Below are 26,272 nucleotides of genomic sequence, written 5' to 3' on the forward strand. Positions count from 1 at the left end.
TTCAGCAGAACTGTTTAGATTATTTTTTGTTTTATGAAACTCAACTATATGAGACATGTAAATGTGTTCCCCCAAACTTAAATTGTTCTTTGTACATTTTCAAAGTTCCTTTTTTGTAAATTTTTTATTGGCATCTACATGTCATAGAGACCTTATGACATCTGTGTAGATGATAAAATTATGGGTATCTTAAAGAAACTTAACATTCATCTTTAAATTAGTATGTAATTATTGATTTTTTAATAGAGGAGAGACATTTCAAGCTAGGGTATTTCTTGCAGATGACTTCTGTTATTTTTCTCAAGATGACATTTATTGAGTACTGGATATTTTAACAGATAATTTTAAAAATGCATTTACTGGTTTAATTTGTAATACTATTTTGTACTTCCCTTGAAAATTATTTGAAATCATAAATTAAACCACCAAATACAGTTATCATATTTGCTTTTGTATTCAGAGTAGAAACATTTTTAAATGGATCACAGACAGTAAGAACTGTGTCTTTTTATCTTATTTCATGGAGTATTTCACCATGTGCTGATAAGCAGATGATGAGAAAGCTCTTCTGAAATACACACAGAAACATGAGAGTTTGAAAGTGAAGCATTTTCTCTGCTTAACTTTTTAATCAATTTATCATTGGAAAAAATAATAAATAATGAAATTAGCCATTTTAAGTAGGCCCTATTTTATTCAAGAGCATTATCACCCCTCCCCAAATGATCAATTACAGGTTTTCTTTTAACATTAAAAAAAAATTGTTTTAAGATTTTTCATTACTTGTTATCAAGATGAATTACTAGCATTAGATTAATACTTTTTGTTATACTAAACCATTTCATTACTTGTCTAAGAAGGCTGAATTTAAATACCACCTTACCCTTTTATATTCTTCCTACTAGAAGTTATTTGTCCCTCTTGTGAATTTCTAGAGCACTTTATAGCATTTCTATGGTATTTATTATATGTAATTTTGTATTTTGGTTTTATGTCTTTTACTTCACTTTAAGCTTATTGATATCAATGATTTCTGTTTTGTACGTTTTTCTTCCTATGTATAATACGCTGATTGTCATAAATTTGAACCTAGTTAGCTTCTGTGTGTGTAGAAACAAGGTCAAACTTTCAACTCTAGGATATTAATAGTGATTTTTCAGAACTATGTGTTTCATAGAATGTAAACTTACAATCATTTAAACATTAAATGTATTTACTGATATTTCAAGCATTTGCACAGTGATTTCATATCTCTTGTTCTGCATGTATCATTTTTGAATATGCTTACTTGGAGGATATTTAAAGTTGATATTAAGGCACCAAATATGGGCAGGAAGTTGTAGAATTTATAGGACAATCCAAGTTGTGTGACTATTAATTCATAGCTACAAATCTTCCCTAAAATATATGGTAGTTTACATTTAACCAAAATTCCTCCCTCAGTGTAACCAAAAGATACCTTCTTTTAGTTGCTAGCAGGAACCCATCATCAAATATAGAAATGATATCTAAGATTTCCCTCTCCAATGACAACCAGCTATTCAAATTGAAATAACTTTGAAGTCTTTCTAAGTCATCATTCGGCTTCTAAATTTGGCCATCTTGGCATAGAGCTGAGAAGGGGAATGATTTTCTTCAAGATTTCACAACTTTCTAAACTTAGAAGTTGGTTAAAGTGAAAGATGTTATGAAGATAGATTGGTTAGATGAGTTGGGATTTTTTTTTAGGAAAGGAAATAAGCAGATCAGGTTTGTATTGCTGAGAAAAAGCTTAGTATTTTTAATTAGCAGAAGACAAAGATTTTTATATGTTGTATAGCATTTTATTAAGAGTTAGGTGTGTAATTCATACAGTATCAATTGTAAATTGTCTAACTTTATTTCTTTTTCTCCTGTTAGGCAAAGAGGATGAATATCCAAAGAAACCTCTGGGGCAACTTCCACCTGAACCTCAGTCTATTGTTAATCACCTGAGCAATGGACAGAAGAATGTTGGTGTATCAAACTCTCAGCCATCCAAAAAAACAGATAGCACAGCAAGTCCCATAAAACAAGAAATGTTGCCCCATCATCAAAGTACAGTCAATGCAGGGGACAAAATTCCTTCTGGAAAGAGATTTGAATCAATAGAAAAAGACAATGGGAAGATTAGAAGTGAGGTAGAAACTCGAAGAAAACAACCACAGAGTACACAAGACAGTTCTAAGCAATATAACAATGCTGCAGCTAACCAAAATTCTAATGCTACTTCAAATATCCGGAGGGATTTTGTACCAAAGTGGAATAAACCTTCAGATATGTCAGCCATTGAAAAAGCAGGAAAATATGCAATTGAAGGCAAAGGTAGAACAGTAAATCACACACTTGTGGGCACACCCCCAAGTCCTGTTGAGACATGGGCATTAAATGTAAGGCAGAAGGTTAAGATTTTAGATGGTGATGAAGGTAAGCGGGGATCCAATGCCTCCCAGTATGATAATGTACCAGGAACTGAAAATGAAAATGGGACTTCCGTTGATGAAGTATTAGAAAGAGCTCACTCTCAGAGTCCAAATAAAGTCATTTATCCAAATAGCCCCAGAAAGTATTCTGAGAGATGTTCTAGTCCATCAAAAGTATCAAATAATTTTACCTTTAATGTACAGCCACCAAATTTCCCAAGATATTCATCCCCAGTTGATGGTGTAGGTCATATGAAAATGTCACCACCATCCTATAACAATCCTCCTGTTTACCATGGAAGTTCTCCAAAACATGCCTGTACTGCTAACACTAATTTTGTACCTGTGCATTATAACCATGGGACTCATATCAGCCCTTCTCGAGAGAGAAGGAGACCTTATGGCTCCAATCATTCCATAGACTTTTCTCCAGAGAAATCCTATAGCCGCCCTGCTCCTCTTGTGCTGCCATCTAATCGAATAGAAGTCCTACCTGTTGATGTCAGTGCTGCAGGATCATATTCGGGCAATTCAAGGTCTCCTAGGGGTGGTGACTTCATAATTCCTCCAGTGGATTATTTGCCAGACTGGCCAGAAGTTACTTACACATACAGACCTGAGGCATATGGACAGTCATGGAACCAAGATGCTAATAGAAGCCACTTCAGCAACTTACCAAAGCATACAGTTTTTCAACATGTAGCCATTCAGGATTATAACCTTCCAGCTGTTTCAATAGATAGTCCAATACGGTATAGAACTTCGCCATCTTTGGAAGATGTCAGTTCACCCCGGTATCAATATTCAGGTGCACCACCTCCATCACACTACAGAAACCGTGATGGACTTTCTATACATGAATCAGTATTGCTATGAAAATCTATTTATGTTTACTTAACAGAGGAGAATAGAACCCATTTATGATCTACATTGCTATGTTTGTAATTGCCAAAGCAGTATTTTATATGGTTATGGACAACTGGTGCAGTTCTATGTATGTAATAATAAGAGTATATCAAAACATTTTCCATTCCAGGTAGATACCACTGAAGTTGGGCATTTTAAGTTGTGTCATTATTGAACCTTTTAAAAATAATAGCATATATAAACATAGCAATAGTATGAAGAGGTGTACGCACAATATTAATTCATTAGTACTTTTCAGTTTTCATTTGCATAGGCTTTATGTTTCAAAACAGAGAATTCCATATGCCAGCTTTATTTTTTAAAAATAGCACTGAAAACCATATGTAGAATGAGTATTTTTCTGGCTATATGTAGTGTATGTATCATCTCTGAATAGAAATCTGGGGACATATGTATACATGTTTGAACAGGAATGTTCAGGAAATTGAAAAGCAATTATTTATCATGAATAACTGATATTTAATGGTGTGCTTACGTTCTCTAACTTGTCTTTTAAGCAAAGGTTTCCTTAAATTTTGCTTGCTTTAACACCATTTGCCTTCTTCACCTGGGTCCTAAACTGACTAAAACAATGGCCCTGCAACTTTTCCAAGAATGCTAATTTTTTCCTTTTTTTTGGTCTATGTCACCCACCTATCATTCAACCTAAAAAAACAGACAAGCAAAGACATTGGAAGGAAAAGAAGTTCAGCTCTCTGAGCTGACTCCTTAATGGTGCTTAAAAGTGAAGCAGATCACAGGGATATATGTGCCACATAGGCGGCATGTGATGAGGTCACTCATAACAAGATAAATCAAAATATCCATTGTTTAGTTCTAGTTTTGACCCTTTGAAGGCCCAGAGCAAAGTGGTCCTTGCCATGTACAAAAGATATGCTGAAACATAGCCATCCCATGTAAAAAGTTACAGCAGTGGAGCCAGTGGATGGGCTACATTATCAGGCTGTTAAATTATTATTATTATTATCATTATTAAAACTGAATGTAAAAATTACCCCAGTTGTCAGTAGGTATCTAAAGTGACTTGTCTTTTAAAAAAAATCAGTATCATTTTCATACTTTCTGAAAATATTCCTTTGCTTTTTTCCACTTTTGGAAAAAACTTCAAGTCAAATTATGTATTTTAAATTGGTCTTTAGAGGACATTTCTTTAGACAAGCTATATTACAGTATACATACAAGGTCAGTTCTTGAGCAATTCAAGAAAATATACTCATTGTTATTTGTATGTAATTGAAGAGTTTGGTGTAGAATTACTTTTCATAATATTTGAATAATAGAAAATTTTACTGAATCAAAGAATAAGCACTGCAGCCTATTCTTGCTGCCGGCTGATTCTTTAAAGCTTGAAGGTACAGAAATACAATGCCTTTGAAAATGGAAGTAACATTTATTTAGTTAGCTAGTGAATGTGATAGATCTTGTTTATGTATATAATGTATCTGGTGTAATTTTAATGAACTTGATAATATTTTAAATGATACAACATGGCATATGAACAGCTAAACACTACACTGAATCACAAAGAAACTCTGATTATTAGTATCACGGGGCTATTGATTTAGATTGCTGATAGTTGCTCAGATTATATGTATATAATGTAGCCAAGGATGTTAACCTTAAAATATAAACCTTGATTCTGTGATTTATAATAAACTATACTGTATAATTTACTTTATGCTAGTAGGACCTAATGCTGCCTCCCCCAAATATATGTGTGTATATATATGTGTGTGTATGTATACATATATAAATATATGTGTATATCAACAATATATATCAACATATATATCAACAATGGTAAATACTGTAGATTTTATATATATATATGAAATATATACACACTATTTTCTTATGTCACCTATAACAGTTTTTAACTGTGTACTTTTGTCATTGTTTTTAACATGCTAAAAGTAATAAGGATATCTTATTTGGTGTCTATGAGCTTTTTCTTCCTAGGATCAAATCTCTGTCTCTTCTAAGAGTTACTCTTTTCTAATTGAAAGTAATTTACTAATTTTAGTCCATTATTTTTCACTGTGTACACATTATGGTTTTGAATTTATACTTCATCAAAAAAAATCACATAATTAGAACTCTATCTAGCCCATTTCACATTTTTTCCCATTAATAACAATGTGCAGTATACACAGTGAGATAAACAGTCCTCAGAGTCACATGATGGCTTGTGACCCTGGACAAGTTATTTAACCTGTCAGTGTCCCAGACAACTCTAACACTATTAGTTGTAGAGAAGGTGTTGATTTGTATTAGTGGAGGAAATTACCTTATTGGGAGTTCCCAACATTAATGAAATCACAGGCCTGATTCCCTTCTCCACACCCCATACCGTGAAATATACTATTGTTTACATCACTATTAGAAAAAATTTAACTTGTCATCATGATCTTAGGAAAACATAACATAATCTTTTCTATTTTTGACTAATATAATCATTTAGGTTAAGTGGGTCCAAAAAGATAGCTTCAGCAGGAAATATAATTTAATATGAATTTATACAGTGGTTGAGCTGTTCTTGCTAAATAGAAAGCTTATATGACTATTTTACAGAGTAAAGGTCAGTCTGTTGGCGAGCTATTATAACTGCATGCTTGAAGTAAAACTTGGCATTTTCAAAACTTCTCATCATGGTAGTAGTATTTCCTACATCATTAAATAAATACTTTGGCACATAAAAAGATTTCCTGGGACCAATCTGAAAAGTTAAACAAACTAGACAAGATTTGCTGTCAAAGGGTGTAGACAAGTCCTTCTGTTTCAAGTACCAATATTATTGATAGAAAACATTTTTTAAGAAACCAGCTTCATTTTCTTAATATTTCACAGAAAAATAATTGAAAACTGATACAAAAAAATTTGGCATGTCTTTTGGAACAGAAACTAAATCTAATGATTTGGGGAGGCAAATAGCTTTTTCTGGATTTAATAGATTTTTATTTTTGTTCTTTTGTGTTTTTGTATTTTTGTTTTTAGCCAGAGCATGACAACGAAATTGACTTGAATAACCCCTGATTGTTCTTTTGGGGCCCATTTTTGTGCAGTCATTGGAAGAGGCACTCCGGTTACAGTGAACATCCAAAATCATCTTTGTTGGGTTCTCTTATTTTCCTCATGTGGGAAATAAACTAATGGTTATGTATACATGCCATGCTACACAAATATGGATTTGTATGCATAGAGAATCTACAACATAATCTCTAAGAAATATTTTAATCTCAAATACTGTTCAGATTCATAGCTCTGTTAGTATGCACTTGATTGTGGCATAATTAGACTGGGGATTTTCTAGGAAATTGTCTGTCTAATGGCTTTTAAATGTCTGTATCCAATATGGAAATGAATAACTTTTGACACAATAATTTTAACAAGTTGAACTCTGCCTCTAAGATAACACAAGGTCATTGAGCATTGGGGAAAGAATTCTACTTAGCATTCTATATAATGAATTATGCTTTCAAAAGAATTTTCAGCCATCCATTCATCTTTGTAAATATCCCCTACATATAATTGTCTCCATTTTATAGATGAGAAAACTGAGAAACAAAGGAGCTAATTAAGACTATGACAATTCTGTGTTGAAGAAAGGATTGATTTTCATAGTTCAACTTATGCTCATAGTCATTAGAACGTTCCTAGAAAAATTTCCCTGAAATTAACTCAATGCATTCCTTCTATGGTTGTCATCAGCAACTCCAAAGGATTAAAGCTTCGTAGCTCAGAAGCATTTATGCTCGAACAACTCACCATTTATGGAACACAGAAAAGAATCTAAAAATGATTCAAGTCTGCCTTTGGAAGAAACATGTTACTTGCTGCAAGTTAGAGACAGGTTCAGAGCTTGCTGCTCACTTTTGCCCCTTCCTGTAATTTTCCCAGCCCCTAGGTTAGAATCCCCTTGATTCAGGGGTCTCCTTGAAGAGTTCAGTCTTGGAAATGAAATAAGGTTTAGTACACATTTGAACGAAGTCTCCACTATAGACAACAATGAAGAATGACAAAACCATCAATTCTGAAGGTTTGCCTTTCATTTTTATGCTTTACTTAGACCTTGGTATCATTTGATCCTTACTGCTATCCTTGAAATTAATTACAAGAAGGTGTTAGATTATTCTAGTCTTACGGACCCAGAAAAGACACAAAGGTGGTGATCGCTCAAGGTTACATAGTTATTTAATGTCAGGGCCAAGCTGAAACTCCTAATTTCTGGGCTGATATTCTGACATTTTCAAAGACAGAAGCAGTAGATAACTTCTCACAGTTTTTTTTCAATGTATGTTAATATAGGAGATGCCAGAGGAGCCACTGTCATCAACATATCTTAAGAGGAAAGGTAAGGAAGTGGACAGCTATCAAGATAAATGTTTTTTTGATCTGTTGTCATCAGTGTGAGTTTAGCTATAATTTCTCTGGACAAACAACCATACAAATTAGTCAAATTTGAGATCTCCAGGGTTTAGGGCATAGCATGAAAGAATGAGTGTTACTTTTGTACCTAATTTGCAGGCTTCTTCAGGAAAATCCCTTATAAACTATAAAGTTGTAGATAAAGTCAGACAGCTAGAAAACAAAAATTCTTCATCAGACTCATTAGCATTTTATGCCTTCAGCAGATGGAGAGACTGGTTGCTTTGAATAAATGTAAGTTTGGCTGTGGGGAGAAGTTCATAGAGATCCTAGTTATTCCATCACGACCCAGCCAGGTACAGTTAGAGTAGGAAAATGTAAAGTTGGAAAAAACCTGTGAGATCATCCAGGTGAGGCCTTCAGCTAGTAGGTGAGGAAACCTGAGGCTTATGGTGGAGTGGTTGAGCTACTCTTTTTGAATTAAGTGTTCTGCTTCAGCCCAGTATGCTTCCCATTACAAACAGTGGAGTACTCCTTGCCAATATCAAAGTATCATTATATCATTACAACTTCTTCCGTAGCTACTCTTGAAGAATTAACAAAGAAATTAGCAGGTGTGGCCAACAACCAGAGTGCCTGAGGTGGCCACAAACTTTCCAAACTATGGTTTTTCTGTGCTTGAAGACAAGTAAGTTCAAATGTTATAGTTAAGCCCTGTTAATTTGAAAACTATTCTTGAATAAAGAATAGATTCTAGAATAAAATACAGGTTCAAGTTGGCAAGGGCCTTAGAGGTTGTCTAATCCAACCCTCTTTGTAGACTAAAATAACAAAACAAATCTTGATGACCTCAGAAAGCTTTTGCCTGCTGAAGATCACATAGCTCTAGGAGTAAAGACAAGATTATATCCTACATCTCCTGACTCCCAATCAACACTCTTTGCACTATTCTTCAGGTAGAGTCTGGACTTAATTTTGGATCTCAAATAATGTAATCTACATTGTAAGAGGGATGTTTACATCACTCTTCTGTCAGAGGCTCTCTTCTGATGTGAGAGTAGTGGTATAGTAGAAAGAGTGCTGAGTTTGGGGCCTGATGACCTGGATTGGAATCCCAGTTCTTCTACTTAACCTATAAAAACCTTGGGGAAGTCACTTAATCCTCTGTACCTGAATTTCCTGATCTGTAAAGGTGGGGGATCGACAATATGACCCCTAAAGTCCCTTCCATTTCTACAAGCCCAGGTTTAATTTGAAGACTAATTTCTCTGGCTCATTTACTCTCCCTTACGTAGACCCTGGGGATGGCAGTACTGGCTGTCCAGCAACAGTGGCAACAGATTTCCTTAAAAGCATTAGAAATAAAACATAGGTTTGATTTACATAGTAAAAGAAAAAAAAGGTATGACTTCAGAGTCAACACATGTCTTTCAATTCCATTAGGTTGGCAACAGTTCAAGCAACATAGTACTGCCTTGAGTGGGACACACTGCAACAGGGAAGGGTTTGTATCTGAGTCCATAGAAAGTCAAGAAAACATTTCTAATGGGAAAGCACCTCCTTTCCTGGAACTTGTTGGCAGTCTTTGTGACTTAAAATACCACCCTGGGTGGATTCCCATAGTAAAGCTTTGAAAGGCCTTTGGAGCTCTGAGCCAATTCTGATTGGGCTCTAATAGTGTCTCTTTCATCAGGCTTTGCTGAGTGATTGTGAGGTGGCATAGCAGAAAGACCACAAGATGTGGCCTTGGAGGACTGGAGTTCACATCCCTTGTCAACTGTTGTGCTACCGTGGGCAAATCATTTAACATCTCCCGTCTAAAATGCAGAGGTTGAACTAGATAACCTCTATGGTCCTTTTCCTCTCTAAGCCCTATAAATAGCTTCTCCATTTGGGTGCCCTGCCTTGTTCTTCTGCCGGCATCTTTCCTACTTTGCTACCAATCTAGTGCCAACATGCTCTATCCTCAACAGGTGTCATGGTCCTCCAAACTGTCTGCTGTTCTCCTGCAGCTGTTCCAGCAATCCTCCACTCTCTTTCTAGGAAATGGTGCCAGCTTTTGAGGAGGTGGAAGACAGGTAGGGATGTGAAAAGGGGAATTACACTAGAATCCTGACTAACAGTATTATGTTTTTCATACATCTTTCAAACTCAGGGCCAGAATGCCTCTGGGTTTTAAGAAATATTGTATTACCTTATACTGGGGGTTGCACAGTTTCATCTTCCACATACAGGGTCTCCAGTCCTTTTACTGGTATCCTTTCAAGAAGTCTACATTTTTCCAGTCTTGGTCAGCCTGCGAGGAGGAGTCCATCTCATTTGTCTCCTTTCCCACCACCTCGGTGTGACCAAAACGTCTCTTCACCTTCCATTCCCCTCTAGGGAAGCTAGGCATGGCTATACAAAGTATCCCCAGTTATTTCTCTGCTGAATTTTGAAAGGGGTGTGAGGAGAGAGTCTGCAATTGCTCCCAGAATGTAAAATGACAGTAAACTTTTCAAATGTGTTCAAGAACTGCAGAAGAAACTTTTATGAAAGTATTTGATACATTAATTATAAATGCATCTTATGGTTATTCAGCTAGGTGACATAGTAGTTAAAAGTGTTGAGCCTGGATTCAGGAAAACTTGTGTTCAAATCCAGCCTCAGACCTTCACTAGCTAAATGTCTTAACCATTCTTTGCCTCAGTTTCCCGATCTGTAAACTGAGGATAATAATAGCACCTACTTCTGAGGGTTGTTGTGAAGATAATAATTGTAAAGCTTTTAGCACAGTGCCTGGCACGTAGTAAGTGCCTTATAAATGTTAGCAAATTAATTTGCCATTAAACAGTCAATAGTTTATTAGTTCAACCAAAATCTTACATTATTTGCTTTCACAGTAAATGCAAAGGTAAAGCAAAGATATCACCTCTTCCCTCTGTTATTTAACATAGGTCTAGGAATGCTAGTGATAGCAATGAGAAATAAAGGCATAAATGTTGACAAAAAGGAGATAAGATCATTTAGAAAACCCTGGGGAATATGCATTTCTTTATAGCAATAGCAGATCCAGGAAGAAGTAATAGAAATGGAAACCCCATTAAAAATACCATGTTGTTCAGTCATTTCTGTCATGTCTGACTCTTTGTGACCCTGTTTGGGGTTTTCTTGGCAAAGATACTGGAGTAGTTTGCCATTTCCTTGTTCACTTCATTTTACAGATGAAAAAGTGAGGCCCACAGGGTTAAATGACTCGTCCAGGGTCACACAACTAGTAAGTGAGACTGGATTTGTATTCAGGTCTTTCTGATTCCAGGCCCAACAATCTATCCAGTGTGCCATGCAGATTCCCCTAAAAATATTGTGTTCATCCTTCACTGCCGAAGAAGACCATGCCATCAGAGAAATGATGACATGACTTGCAGTTGACTTTGTTTTGAGTGAGGGAGGGCTGTGCAAGGTCACCAGCCTCACTTCTCTGGAGCCATCTGAATCCAGTGACCAGATATTCATCAGGATGACTGGAGATAGCCCAGGATGCAATGGGAGACCTTGGGCCCTTTAGGCCAAGGTCTATTCAGGTGCTCACTTAGGGAGAGGGTAACACCAACTCAGTGAGTAGGCTTGTTAAAGAAGTAGTCAGGGGGTGGTCCCTTTAACAATCTGTGAGTAGACGCAGCTACCTGAATGGAGACCCAGCTAGCTGAGTAACTCAGCTCCTCCTCTCCTGTCTGTCTCCCCCTCCCCTTCCTTCTCTCCAAAGGAAGGTAAATTTGGATGGCCAGAGGATGCCCAGTTAACTTGGGGTTTACTGGCTAGATTTCTTCCTTCCCTTTCCTCTCCTCCCTGCCTCTTCCCTCCCCTTTCCCAAAACCTTAAACCTACTGCACTCTAAAGCCCATAAATTGGACAACACTAGGCCCCTGCCCAAGCTCCACTTAAGGGCTGTTTTCTGGACCCTCCTGGCTTAAAAGTGATTTTCAGTAGTAACTATTGCTGTTTCCCTCCCAGCCTGATGCAGTTATTTTTCTTTGCCTCATTAAAGGGGCCTGGGTTTAGATGACTCTGGAAGAGGTGAGGTTGATGGCCTTGTACAGCCCTTGCTCACTCAAAACAAAGTCAAGTGCAAGTCATCATTTCCCTGATGGCATGGTCTTCTTCGGCAATGAAGGATGAACCTTAAAAATGTAAGATATATTAAATATCTGAGAGTCAGTCCTCTGAGATACATTCAAGCTATGTAAGCACTATTGCAGAACTTTAAGAAAATAAAGACAATTTAAAAATTGGAGGAGTATCCATTTTTCACTGTTGGGCTGTACCAATAAAAACTTCCTAAATTCATTAATAGATTTTGTGTAATACTAATTAAATTACCAAGGAGTTACTTTATGGAGTTAGACAAAATTTTAAAAAAACTCATTTGAATGATCTAGAACCTCTGGGAGAATAATACGGGAAAAGTAGGAGTAGAAGAGAAATAACACTGCCGGGGTTCAAGTTACAAAACAGTAATTACCAAAACGATCTGGTTAAAAAACTTAAAAATCAGATCACTGGAATAGAATTAGATAAGCAAGAATTAGAAACAATTATTTTTTTTAAACCCAAGAAAATAAACTAGTTGGGGAAGAACTTTTGACAAGAATTGCTTGGTATTGGATATTCTGGAAAAACTGAAAAGTAATTAGACCAAAAACAGGTAAGTCACAGCCTCTCACATAATTGATGTGTAATATATTTATGATAAGTCCCTAATATTTACTTAAACATGAAAGATCACATCATTTGAAAAAAAAAACAAACGTGGATGAATGCACTTTTCCCCACTATGACTAAAGAACCATTTCTTAACCAAACAAGGGATAAAGGAAATCACAATAGGTTAAATAGATCATTTTTATTACGTTACATGAAATTGAAAATCCTTTGCATGGACAAAATTAGTAGAGTTAAGATATAAAGGGAAAATATTGATGGGGGAAAAAACATTTTCTAGTAAGGGACTAATATATTCAGGGTGGCTAGTACAAGTATATAAAACCAAGAGTCAGTGGACAGGTGGTCAAGGAATAAGAATAAACAGTCTCAAGAATTCCGAACTAATACCAAATGTAAAAAAAAAATGTACCAAATTTCTATTAATGAGAAAAATGCAAATTATAATCACTCTTATGTTTCACTTCGCAGCATACTGATAAAGATGAGAAAAGGCAGAAATAGCCAGTGTTGGATGGGCACACTAATTCACTGTAGGCTGAGCTGTAAACCAATCAAACCATTCAAGAAAAAAATATGGAACTGTACTTACAAAGTGATTAAAATGTCCATACCTTTTGATTTAGAGATCCTTGTTAAGTCATTTTTCAATTGTGTCTTAGTTCTTTATGACCCTTGTTGGGGTTTTCTTGGCAAAAGATACTATAGTGGTTTGCTATTTTCTTCTCCAGCTCATTTTACATACGAGGAAACTGAGACAAATAGGGTGAAATGACTTGCCCAGGCTCACACAGCTAGTAAATTTCTGAGATTGGATTTGAATGCAGGAAGAATGAGTTTTCCTGACTTCAAGCATGGCACTCTGTGCATTAGGAAAGAAAGGTCCCATATATTAAAAAATACTAATTGTAGCACCTGTTTTAGGCAAGAACTAGAAGCAAAGTAGGAGCCCATTCAGTGGGGAATGGGAAACAAAGTATGGCCCGTGGATGGTATAGATTATTTCTGTGCCTTATGAAGAATACAGAGACACAAAGGACTTAAGGGGATAATGCAAAGTGTTAACAAAACCAGGAGAACAAAATGTTTTTGACTGTGACAGTGTAAACGGAAAGAACTTCAGTAAAACAATTGAAACTGAATTCTGTGGGGTTGTGATGTTCAAACTTGGCCCTTCTTTGTAGAGGAGGGGGATTCTAGATATAGAAGAGTACTTAGGTCAGATTTTTCAATATGAGGGCTAGTTTTGCAGAGCTATTTTCCTTCCTTTTTTTATTCCTTGTTTTAAGGGATGGGAGGGTGAGATAATATGAAAACAAAAATATCAATGAAATTTATGTTTTTTTAAATATGAAGGATAAAGAAAAACACTGAAAGGCTTATACAAACTAATATATAGTGAAGAAAACAAATTCATTGGCTTTCTCTCCCAATCTGTTCCCCTTCTGAAATTTTCTTTTTCTCTTGAGATCAGCATCTTTTCAGTCAACAAGGTTTCCAACCCTGGCACTATTCTCCACTCCTCACTCTCCTTTCTCCTACAGTTGCCAAGTCTCATTATTTCTACTTCCACATCATTTCTCCCATCCATAGCCTTCTCCTCTCACATAGCTGCCACCCTAGTGCAGGCTCTCATCCCTTCTTGACCGAACTATTGCTACAGAGTACTAATTGCTCTCTACAGTGCAGTCAGTCAAGAGCATTTCTTAAATGTTTACTACATACCAGCCACTTGTGCTAAATGGATACAAAAAAGGGCAAAAACATGGTCACAGCCACCAAGGAGCTCATATTCTAATGGGGAAGATAAAACACATGTTGTACATACAACGGATATAGTGCAGCTAGGAAGTAATCTGAGAGAGAAGGCACTAGCCATGGTGGGCGGACCGGGAAAGGTCACTTGCATAAGGTACAATTTGAGCTGAATCTTGAAGGAAACCAGTGAAGCAAAGAGGCAAAGGGAAGGAAAACCTAGGCATGGGGAACAGTCAGTGAAAAGACATGAAGCCAAGAGATGAAATGTCCGGTGTGAGAAAGAACAAAAAGGTTTTTGTCACTGGATTATTGACTGAGTGAAGGGATGTGAAGTGTAAAGACTTGAAAAGGAAAGAAGGGCTCAGGTTGTGAAAGTTTTTAAAGGCCAAACAGAGGATTTTTATATTTGATCCTGGCAGTAATAGAGAGTCACTGGAGTTTATTGAGTAGTGGGTGACATGGTCAGGCCTATGCTTTAGGAAGATCACTTTGGCAGGTGAATGCTGGCTATACTGGAGTGGGTAGAGACCATCTAGGCTACTGGCCATAGTCTAGGCATGAGGTAATGAGGGTCTGCATCAAGATGGTGACTGTGTGAATAGATAAGACACTTATATGAGAGATGCTGTGAAGGTAGAAATGACAAAACATGGCAACAGATTGCTTATAAGGGAGAGGAAAGAAGTAAGAAGTCAAAGTGAAATCAAAGCTGCAGATATGACTAGGAAAATGGTAGTTCCCTCAATGTAATAAGGAAATTGGAAAGAGAAGAGGGATTGGGGAGAAGATAATGAATTCTGTTTTGGACATGTTGAGGTTGAGATATCTAATTGCTGGCCGATGGTATAAGACTGGAGGTCAGAAGAGATGTAGAGGCTGGTCAAATCTGAGAATCATCTGCCTAGAAATAATAATTGTGGAATAGAGGAATAAAGTGTGGAATAGAGGAAGATACAACTGACTGAGACTGAGACTGAGGAGTGGTCAGACAAGGTAGGAAGACAACCAGGAGAAAGCTCTATCTTGGCCCCATGTCGTTTCCTTCCCCAACCCATTGTACAAAATGGCAAAATGATACTAATGGATACCTTTTATTTAAACTCAGGAGTTTAAATAAAACTTGACTTTTCAAGCTGTACAGCCTGACCCTCAATCTACCTTTCCAAGCATCCTATACATTATTTTCCTTTATGCACTCTATTCTAGTCAGTTAGCTTTTTTCCTATTCGTCACACACATTATTCCATCTTTCATTTCTGTACCTAGGCCATCTCCCAAGTCTGAAATGGATTTCATTCTCCTCTCTTCTTATAATCCCCTTACTTCCTTCAAAATTCAGATCACATTTAACCTACATGAAGGCTGTCTTGATTCCTCCACCCACCCTAGTGACTCCTCCAAATGATCTTATATTTATTTTGTGCATGTTTGTATGTACCAGACTAATTATCTCCCCCAATAGAATTAAACTCTCTGAGGTTTCATTTTGATCCTTTGTCATTCCAGTGCCTACCACATCAAAGTCAATAAAATGCTTATTGATTGATTGAGCTAGGAAAATAATATATGCAACTTCTACCAAAATGTAAATGGAAAGATTTAAAAAAAAACCCCAAACCAAGTGCTGCGTAATTGTACTGATCCAATTTGACTCTGGAGAAGAGTCAACTCTGCTCCCTTCATTCTGTCCTTCATCTCATTCATCTGACTTCAAATATTTACAAGTGTGACCCTGGGAAAGTCACTTAACCTCTCTCAGCCTCAGTTTCCTAATCTGAAGAATGGGGATAATACTAGCACCTATCTCAAAGAATTGCTGTGAGAATCAAATGAGATCACATGTAAAACTGCAAACTTTAAGGAGCTATGTAGTCTTGTTTAGTCGTTTTAGTCATTCCCTCGTATCTGCTCTTTGTGACCACAGCATACCAGACCTTTCAGCTATCTCTTAGAGTCTATCCAAGTTCATCTTCATTGTTTACATAACACCATCCATCTCATTTTCTTCTGTTCCCTTCTCCCTTTGCCTTTAATCTTTGCCAAATCAGATTCTTTTACAGTGAGTCCCATTTTCTCATTATGTGACTAAAGTATTCAAGCTTCAGCTTCAGTATTTGACTTTCCAGTGAAAAGCCTGAGTTAATTTAAGTATTGACTGATTTGATCTCCTTGCTGTCCAAGGAAATCTCAAAATTCTTCTCCAGCACCACAGTCTGAAAGCATCAATTCTGCATCATTCAGATTTCCTTATAGCTTGTCCCTCACCACCCTACACTACTACTGGAGAAGCCATAGTTTTGACTGTACAGACCTTTGTCAGCAATGTGATGTCTCCGCTTTTTAGTATGCTGTCCAGATCTGTCATAACTTTCCTTCCAAGGAGCAAATATCTTTTAATTTCATGGCTTCAGTCAATTTATGCAGTGATCTTTGACCCCAGGAATATGAAATCTGACACTGCTTCGTTTTTTTCTGTTTGCCAAGAAGCTATGTGACTAGCTGCCAAGATCTTAGTTTTGGAGGGGGTTTTTTTTTTGTTGTTGCTTTTTAAGTTAAGCTTCAAGCCAGCTTTTATAGTCTCCTCTTTCACTCTCATCAAGAGGCTTTTTAATTCTTTACTTTCTGCCATCAGAGTGGTATCATCTGCCTATCTGAGATTGTTTACATTTCTCCTCACAACTTTAATTCTAGCTTTTAATTCATCAAGCCTGGCATTTCACATGATATGCTTTCCATATAAGTTAGATAAGGTGACAATATACAGCCTTGTTGTACCCCTTTTCTAATCTTAAATCAGTCAGTTGTTCTGTGTTCAGTCCTAACTGTTGCTTCTTGACCTGCACACAGATTTCTCAGGAAACGAAATGATCCGGTACTCCCATCTCTTTGAGAACTTGCCACATTTGGTTGTGGTCCACACACAGTCCAAGGCTTTAGGGTAGTCAGTGAAGCAGAGGTAGATCTTTTTTCTGGAACTCCCTTGCATACAGTGAACATAGGCAATTTGGTCTCTAGTTCCTCTGCCTCTTCAAAAACCAACCTTCTCCTTTGGTAATTCTTGGTTCACATATTGTTGAAGCTAGCTGAATGTTAAGCATAACTTTGCTGATATGTGAAATGAACACAATTGTTGGTAATTTGAATATTCCTTTGCATTGCCCTTCTGTAGGATTGGGAACATAAGCTGATCTTTTCCAATCTAGTAGCCACTCTTGAGTTTTCCAGATTTGCTGGAATATTGAGTGCAGAACTTTAAAACTTGTTATCCTCTCTTCTTCCTTATTGGGGTGTTGGACACATTGTGACCTGAGGGGCTCATCTTCTGATAATCTTCTCCTTTGTCACTTTAATGCCGTCCATGAAATTTTCTTGGCAAAGATGCTGGAGTAGTTTGCCATTTCCTTCTCCAGTGGATCACCTTTTGTCAGAACTTTCCACTATGACCTGTCTTGGGTTACCCTGCACAGTGTTGCTCATACTTTCATTTGAGTTAAGCAAGCCTCTCCACCACAAGGCAATGATCCAGGAGGGGACTATATAAATGCTAAATATTATTATTATAGAGGTAGGGGTGATGGGTGTGAAATATTGTATTTACTCTCAGAAATGGTTAATGTACAGGTTGGTTTTGCTGAAACCTTTATATTTTAAATGTTTTTGCTTTTATTTTTAAAATCTTTGTTAAGAGGGAAACCTCTATGAGGGAAAGATTACATTCAGATAGAGTCTCTTGATAGATTTCACCGAACAACTCATGCTGATATAAGTCCTTCTTTAATATGATGGTGTACATGTTAGGTATAAAGGACTAAACTGCCTATTAAAAACTCTGGATATAGTTTAGCTAATATATCGAAATGATTCCTAATAAATTATTTTATCACATAACTACCTTACATAAGGAATGTAACATTAGTAGCTTCTAGCTGAGGCAGCATGAGGTAGTATATAGACAGCTGCTCTTGGAGCCAGGAGCACCTGTGCTGAAGTCTGACCTGTGACATATCCTGGCTATGTACACCCTGGGTAAGTCACTTAACCAGGCAAGTCTCTATGGCTATGAATTACAGGAAGAAGAGATGGATGGATCTAATACTCGTTAAAGGGAAGAGAGACACATCTAAATTCAGGAAAATGGGGATAAAAGAGAAGGCTACAATTAACGAGATAACTTCAGGTTTTAAGAAATACTTTAAAAATTTTCTGTCACTTGATTTCAGCAGATCATAGAATCATAGATTCAGAGTTGGAAGTTAGAACTGAGACCCAGAGAAGAAAGTAACTTGCCTAAGTCACACGGGTAATAAATAACTAGATAGGATTTAAATCCAGAATCTCAGACTCCAAATCCAACATTTCAGTTGCCCAATTCATTTGCTTTAGTTAGCATCTTATCTGTTGTTGGGGACGAAATAGAAATCAACTTAAATAATAATTAAACAAAAGAACTCCAAGAACGAAGGACTTAGCAGTAAAGGATTATTTCCTGGGGTCTAATAAAGCCATTCCTATGAAATGCATTGAAACTCCTATTAACGGTGAACCTGCCTTGGATCTTCTAAACTGTGGTGTAGATGGACATGTTTCACATCCTTACTTTCCTGATGCAAGAACATAAGGGCTGCTTTTTGTTTGAATATTATTGATATTATTCTGCTCCTGTCTTGCGGACATTATCTTGTCTCTTGCCCTAAAGTCCCTTATGCACAATTCAATTACAACTGACTGTTTAACAAATCTCAAAATTTACCAATTTAAAAGATCACATTAAGGTATTGGAATATTTCTGGAACACAAAGTTTGATCAATATTGAAGAAGCTTCAGTAGCTCCCTAGTGCCTCTGGTATAAAATATAAACCCCTTTTCTGTCAGTGGAAGCCCCTCACAATCTGACTGCAGCCTAGATTTTTAGATTTATTTTATGTAAGGTCTTGTCTTGAATGCTTCATTACAGAGAATCTGCTCCATCTCCAGCCTCTGGGCCTTGACCCAGGCTTTTGCCCTGGTCTGGAATGCCCTTCCTTGACCTCTCCATCTCTTGTAATTTCTAGTGCCATTAACCTTCATCTGAAATGCCACCCCCGATCCTAAAATGCCACCTTCCTGATCTCTTCAATTTTTAGTGCTTACCCCAAACCAGTTTATTTTGTATATGTGTTATGTTGATGTGCTTGTATATTTCCCCCCAGTAAATTGTAAACTTTTTCAAAATAGTAATTTATTTTTTCCAATTAAAGAACATTTTCATCATTTATTTTTAAAATTTTATTAATGCATTTTAAACTTAAATACTAAAACTTAAATGTGCAAGAAAAGAAAAAGAAACATAGATTTAAATACTGAAACTTAAATACAAAATAAGGAAAAGGGTGAAAAAAGCATTACCATGTGCACAGCAGAACATGAGAGAGGATTAAAAATATACAGCAATAAATTTCCATTTCAAGAAAGCCTGTATAATAAATACTTACACATTGTGTTCAGAGCTGTCTGTCTTTTCATTGCTTCCTTGTAAGTTTTCTTTTGTTCTCTGCTGTGTACTTTTTGCTTTGTTTTTGTTCCCCATTCCTCCTTCAACCCCTCCCCTAAAAGGCTATGATTAGATATATAGATATATACACATATATAGTACATATATATGTATGTATAATATGTACACACACATATAGCAAAATTGATTTTTTGAGAGGTTTTGAGTTCCAAATTTTTCTCCCTCCCTCTCCCCCTACAAGATGGCAAGCAATCTAATATAGGTTATACGCGTGCAATAATATAAAACATATTTCTACATTAGTCATATTGTGAAGGAAGAAACAGAACAAAGGGGAAAACATTACAAAGTGAAAACAGTGTGCTTCAGTCTACATTCAGACTCCATAGTTCTTTCTCTGCATGTGGAGAGCATTTTCCATCATGAACTGTCTTGGATCATAGTACTGCTGAGAAAAGCTAAGTCTACCAAAGCTGGTCATTGCACAGTGTTACTGTTACTGTTGCAATGTTCTGATTCTGCTAGCTTCACTCATCATCAGTGTAAACTTCATTATTTAGCTTTCTGTCACCAGTACAAAATAATTCCAGTCACATAATTGGTACTTAATATGTAATGGAATGATTGGTTTAGGTGTCAGAGCTGACTTGACCAGGACTTGAGGGCTTAAAGATGCTTGTAGCAGAGCAGCAACTGGAAAATAACAGTCAATGCAGGCCCTTTTTATCTGTGTTCCATCTCTCTACAAGACTGGAAGCTCTCTAAAAGCAGAACATTTTATAACTTCATCAGCACCTAGTGCAATATTAAATTAATTAATTTCAAGAAAAATTTTAACAATATTTTGAAAAAAATTCTCTGGCATGCTGTGTTTCCCAATTTTTGATTCAGAAAAATGTGTTCTTTATAGTGCAAGTGAAATAAGGAAGAAAGTAGAAAAGATTCTAATTTTAGAGATTACCAGTTCTTCACCTATTGACTTTCGTCAGTAACCGATAGAACAATTTCCTTCTGAATGGATTACAGAAAATGAAATTGTGCAAGCAAACCTGATGTGCAGTCTCAGCTCAGAACTGACACATCATTAGATGTGTTAGGAACCATCAAAATGTTTTTAACCATTTCCTTTATGTAACAGTGTTTAGCAAATAGCCTTGGACTAAGAATATCCCCAACTCCCCGCCAATTTTTTTAACACCAGAATGGATGTATAAGTTTAATCAGAATTGTAGTAAGGCAAACATAGGGTACAAAACGTCCAAAATAAACTGCATATTTAGTTTCAAGAGAAAACATATCCTAGAGTAGGAAAATGTGGCTGATGCAAAAGAAACTAAAAGTTTGGGTATGGTAAAACATCATCTTGAGTGCTCCTAGACTTGAAACCCTGGGCCAGTGATGCTTAATTTTACTTAGTGGTTGTAGGTTTTTAGATGAGTTTTATTTAGATCAGTAGAGTGTTTGAGGTGGGAAGAACTAAGGGGAAATGAAGGGTAATTTCAGCCTGTGACACTTAGTGACATGTCTTCCCTCCTACAGCATAGGAGTCTTGAAGCTAAGGGCTGATAAGGATAATAATGGTGGAGGTGTGAAAGCAGGAGTGTATTTGCCCTCTCCTTAGTAATTTCAATTTACAAATGATTGGGTTGAATCTCTCTATAATGAAGAAAATTTCAAAAAATCAATAGTCTAGTGCCTGAGGCACTGGTCGTTTGGGTGTACCTACTAATTGGCTTAATTCCTATGAGATTATTCCTACTAATTAATAATTCCTATTAATTCCTATCTGTACTACAGATATGTGAGTAGGTCTGCTCCAATGCTGCTTCCCTCCCCAGAAGCCTCCCTGAAGGTGTTTCTCCCACACTGCCAAGCCCACCATCTGTTCAAGGTCTTCAGTAACTATTATACATAAGTTTACCTGAAAGCCATATTTCTTATTGAAAGGAGAACCGCCAGTGGTGAAATATCTAGTTATATTCTTAGCAAATGAAAGCCTGGGAAAGACTAAGCATTCTTGTTGGCAAGTGAGGCAGTACTAAGGCTAAGAGGGAAGACTAGGGCCTAGCAGTTTGGAAGGGGGCCTGAGCTCCAGATCCCAACTATGTTTCTTATACTGTTGTCTTTCTAGGTAGTGCCATTTATCGTTTGTTTCCAACATCCAATTTAAAATCAGTGAATTTCAAAGAAAATTATACGAAAATACTATCAATCAATAGAGACTCTAAACACAAAGGAACTATTAATTACATATTAAGAACATACTATAAAATTTAATATAGTTCACACACACACACACACACACATATATATATATATATATATATATATATATATATATATATATATATATATATATATATATATATATACTTATATATATATACATACACATATACTTCCTGTTCAATGCAGGCGTAATTCTGAATAATGGTTTTCAAACTTATATCATACAATAAGTATTTCCAGGTATCTGATTCTATGCAGACTTTCACTTCTAAACTTTGATAAGTATAATCATATGGTCTCATCATAGCCACAGTTTTTCTGAATTGGTCACTTTAAGACTGTATCTTTTAGAGACCATGGAAGATGGCAGAAAAAAAAGAAGCAATATACCTCAGTTCTTTCCTGCCTCTACTACAGCAAAGATCTCAGGAGAGCATCAGACTGAATTGTAATGGGAAAATACAAGGAGAAAGCACAGAGATTCCTGGGGGTCCATTCGGGAAGGCCTGTCTACAGGGGCCTTCCAGTACAGGGACTGGTCTGGGGTTTTTAGGGCTATGTATGAGAACAAGAATAGCAAGAGTCAGCCATTAACTCTCTCTCTCTGACTCCAGAGTTGGGTCTGGGTCATGCAAGGACCGACAGATATATACAAAGGCAAGGCACAATCGTGGACTCAGCATGGATCAGACCTGAAGCTGTGTCCTTGGCAAGGAGCAAGAACTGAAGCCACAGAAGGTAGGTGGCTCTGAACCTCAATTTGGATTGTGGATTCAGCTGCGTAACCAGGGCAGTGAACTCACACCCAGGATGATACTGGAGTTCTGTCTGTCAGAAACCCAAGAGCATTTGAGTTAGCTGAAATGAGCAGAGACCAACAGCAGTCTGCTGGAGCTCCAGATAAGGGAAAAGTTGCAGTTGTGTTGCCCAGACTCCAACCAAGGTTGGGAGCTTGCGGAGCTCAGATGAGGAAATCAATGATTAGACTTCACTCTAGCTCAAACAATTTAGGGCATGTCCCTTAGCTTGAGTTTATTTTAATACCCAGAGAAATCAGCAGCAGGACCCCAGAGAATACAGATTAGGAGAGGGGAAAAAATCATTGAAGGCATTGAAAAGCAAAGAAAGAATGGGTAATACAGGGAAGTTGAGGCAGATTGTATCACACAGATAATTAGTTCTGTGTATACTCTTCACTGCGCTCCTCTTTATTAAAGAAGAAAGAAAGGGGAAAGGGGGGGAAGTATGAGAACAGGAAGAACAGAAATACATAATTATTGGTCATGCATGTAAATAAGAAAAATGCAGCCACACTGCTGCTGCTTGCTCTGAATTCGCTTGCTTGGTGCACAGCCCAGGGCACGTAATCAAAAACCACCCTGAAATACCTGCCCCCCACACCGCCCCAAACATTAGTCACCACCTCCATCCACTGGGATCTGTGACCTGGAAATAGTTTGTGAGCAGCAGAGTCACCATTTACCGTCTACTCCTAAACCCTATGCAAGTTTAGGTGCCTCTTTGTTGAATTTGGGGCTTTTTTGTCTCCTTTTACTCTCCATGTGGCTCTCCCTGGCTACACTCTATCCCCAGTGTCTACAGACCTCTTTGTCTATCTGTGCTGTCTTGGACTGGACAAATAACCCACTGTGATTTTTTTTTTCTCAAATTTCCCCAATTAGAATTTACTCTGGGTACTTTTCTAGATCTATTTGGAGGCCTCATGAGGTAGAGCTCAACTATTTCTTCCTGCTACTCCGTAACTTTGGCTTGACTAATTAGATTTTTTTAAAAGGAAAAGGAAGATCAGACTACTAGTATCCAGAATGAAAAAAATTCACACCAAATGAAGAAATTATTAAATACTCCATTGCCCAACTATACGTCAATAAAATCCAACAATTTAAATGAAACGGATTAAAATTTACAAAAAACATAAAGTACCCAATTAACAAAAAAGAAATAGAGAATGTAACTAAATCTCAGAGAAAAAAATTAAATAGACTCTAAATTGATTCCCAAAGAACAAAATACCAATACTAGATGGGTTTACAAGTAGACTGTATCAAGCATTAAAAGAAAATTAATTCCATTATTGTATAAACTCTTTTTTAGAATAGTAACGGAAGATACCCTACCATATTTGTTCTATGATGTAAATATGATCTTGATATCTAAATGAATTTAAAACAGAGAAAGAAAACTATGAACCAACACCTTTAATGAATATCAGTTTGGATTTTTTAAATAAAATGTAAGCAAAGAGTCTACAGCAACATATCAAAAATATTATACACTATGACCAAGTTGGATAGTATATTGTGATGTGGGGGGATTAGTTCAATATTAGGAAGTCTATAACCATAAAAGATGCCAATAATAAGAATATATTTACATGATTATGTCAGCAAATACAAGAAACTTAACAAAATACCATGCACATATCTGTTAAAAATACTAAAAAAAAATTCATAGAAATAATTGGGCCTTTCTATAATGTGTTAAGTAATAGCTATGTAAAACCCAAAGTCAGCATTATGTGAAATAAGGATAAACTAGAGGTCTTTCTAATAAGATCAGGAGTAAAGCAAGGGTGTCCATTTTCATCACTACTTTATATAGGGATAAAAATGCCACCTATAGCCATAAGAAAAGAAATAGAAATTGAGGAATAAGTATAGCCAAAGAGGAAACAATTATTATTTTTGAACATGGTATAATGGCTTACTTAAAGGAGTAGAGAGTCAACTAAAATTAATTTAAACAATTACCATAGAAGTTTTAAGATATAAAATGAATTCCCATAACTCATCAGCATTTCTATATGATATCAACAAAACTCAGCAGGAATAGAAAAAGAAATTTCATTTTAAATGGCTGTAGAAGACATAGAACATTTAGGAGTCTATGTACAGAGACATACACAAGAACTGTATTAACACAACTATAAAATACACTATAGAAATAGACCTAAATAATTGGAGAAATAGTAATTACTCATTGGTAGGATAGCAAGTATAATAAAAAATAACAAAATTACCTAAATTATTTTGCTTATTCAGTGTCATGCCAATTAAACCACCAAAGAATTACTAGACCAGATGATCAGTAATCCCAAGGAAAATAATGGGGGAAATGGGAACAAAGATCTACAATCACCAGATCTCAAACTAAATTGCAAAACATTAGTCATCAGAATTATTTCATACTTGTCAGTGAGGTCAATGAAGTCAGTGAAGTTAGTATCCTAGTGTTTAACATGCCCTAAAGCCCTAACCACTAGGTCAAGGACTCATTGTTTGGTTTAAAAAAAACCTGCTATGAAAACTGGAAAGTCATTTAGAAGAAGCTGGGTTTAGATCAATACTTTAAAGTAAATAGTGAGATAAGCTCCAAAGTGATGATAACAGCAACAATAACTAGCATTTTTATGGTACTTTAAGATTTACAAAGCACTTTACAAACGTCATCTCATTTGATCCTCATAACAACCGGTGTTATTGTTCCCATTTTATAGAAGAGGAACATGAAACAAACAGAACATGATTAGGATTCTGATAGGAAGAAGGAAAACCCTAAATCCTCCTGAACCTTCAAACCTCATAATTTCTTCCCCCAACCAAAAGGGGGGATGGGGAAAAGGAGACTTAAGGGCAAAACTAAGACCTCTCTTTCCCACCCTGTTAGATTGTTTTCAGAGTGTTTCAAAGAGAGCCACACTTCCTCCTACCTTTCTACCCAGCAGAATTCCTCAATTCCAGCCAATTCTATGCTTTTATACAAAATTCAGAGGGGTTGATGAAATCTCTCATGCCAGTGGAATAGATTTCCTATCTAGCACCATTTCACATAATAAAATTGCTTTCAAAGACTTTTCTTATTTAGTCTAAGGCCCAAGAGTGAGATTGATGGATTGATCTTATTGTTTTAAGTATCAACAATCATTTGAAAAAAATGCCTCAAATCATTAATAATTAGAAAAATATAAATTAAAACATATACCATATACCATAGATTCTCCTGGACACCTAATCAGATTGACAAAGATGAAAAAAAAAGGATAATGAGAAATGTTTGGAGGACAGTGTCTTGGGGGAAAATAGATACATTAATGTGGGGTTGGTAGAGTTGCGAATTGATATAGCCATTCTGAAAAACATTTTGGGACTATGCTCCTAAAATCACTAAACTGTTCATACAGTCTTACTCAGCAGTACCTCTCCGGGGTCTGTACCCCATGTAGATCAAAGAAAGAGGAAAAGAACCCCTATGTACAGAAATATTTGTAGCAGTTCTCTTTGTAGTGGCACAAAACTAGACACTAAAAGGGTACGTTAGTTGGTGAATGACTGAACAAAT

General features: G+C 36.4%; 1 protein-coding gene across 5 annotated transcripts in view; it reads left to right on the forward strand.

The window, feature by feature from the left end:
• The window catches only part of USP6NL (USP6 N-terminal like), a 203,910-nt gene extending 198,612 nt beyond the window's left edge, over positions 1-5,298 (forward strand). For 4 of the 5 annotated variants that reach the window (XM_072653340.1, XM_072653342.1, XM_072653338.1 and 1 more), the window contains one exon: positions 1,900-5,298. In XM_072653340.1, the coding sequence (XP_072509441.1) occupies positions 1,900-3,317 (1,418 nt within the window). In that variant the 3' untranslated portion in view covers positions 3,318-5,298. The remainder of the gene's footprint in view (positions 1-1,899) is intronic. The other variant, XM_072653343.1, reaches the window with a different exon arrangement.
• Positions 5,299-26,272: the final 20,974 nt, after the last annotated feature.

The sequence above is a fragment of the Notamacropus eugenii genome, chromosome 3 (assembly GCF_028372415.1).
Source record: "Notamacropus eugenii isolate mMacEug1 chromosome 3, mMacEug1.pri_v2, whole genome shotgun sequence".
Classification (NCBI taxonomy): domain Eukaryota; kingdom Metazoa; phylum Chordata; class Mammalia; order Diprotodontia; family Macropodidae; genus Notamacropus; species Notamacropus eugenii.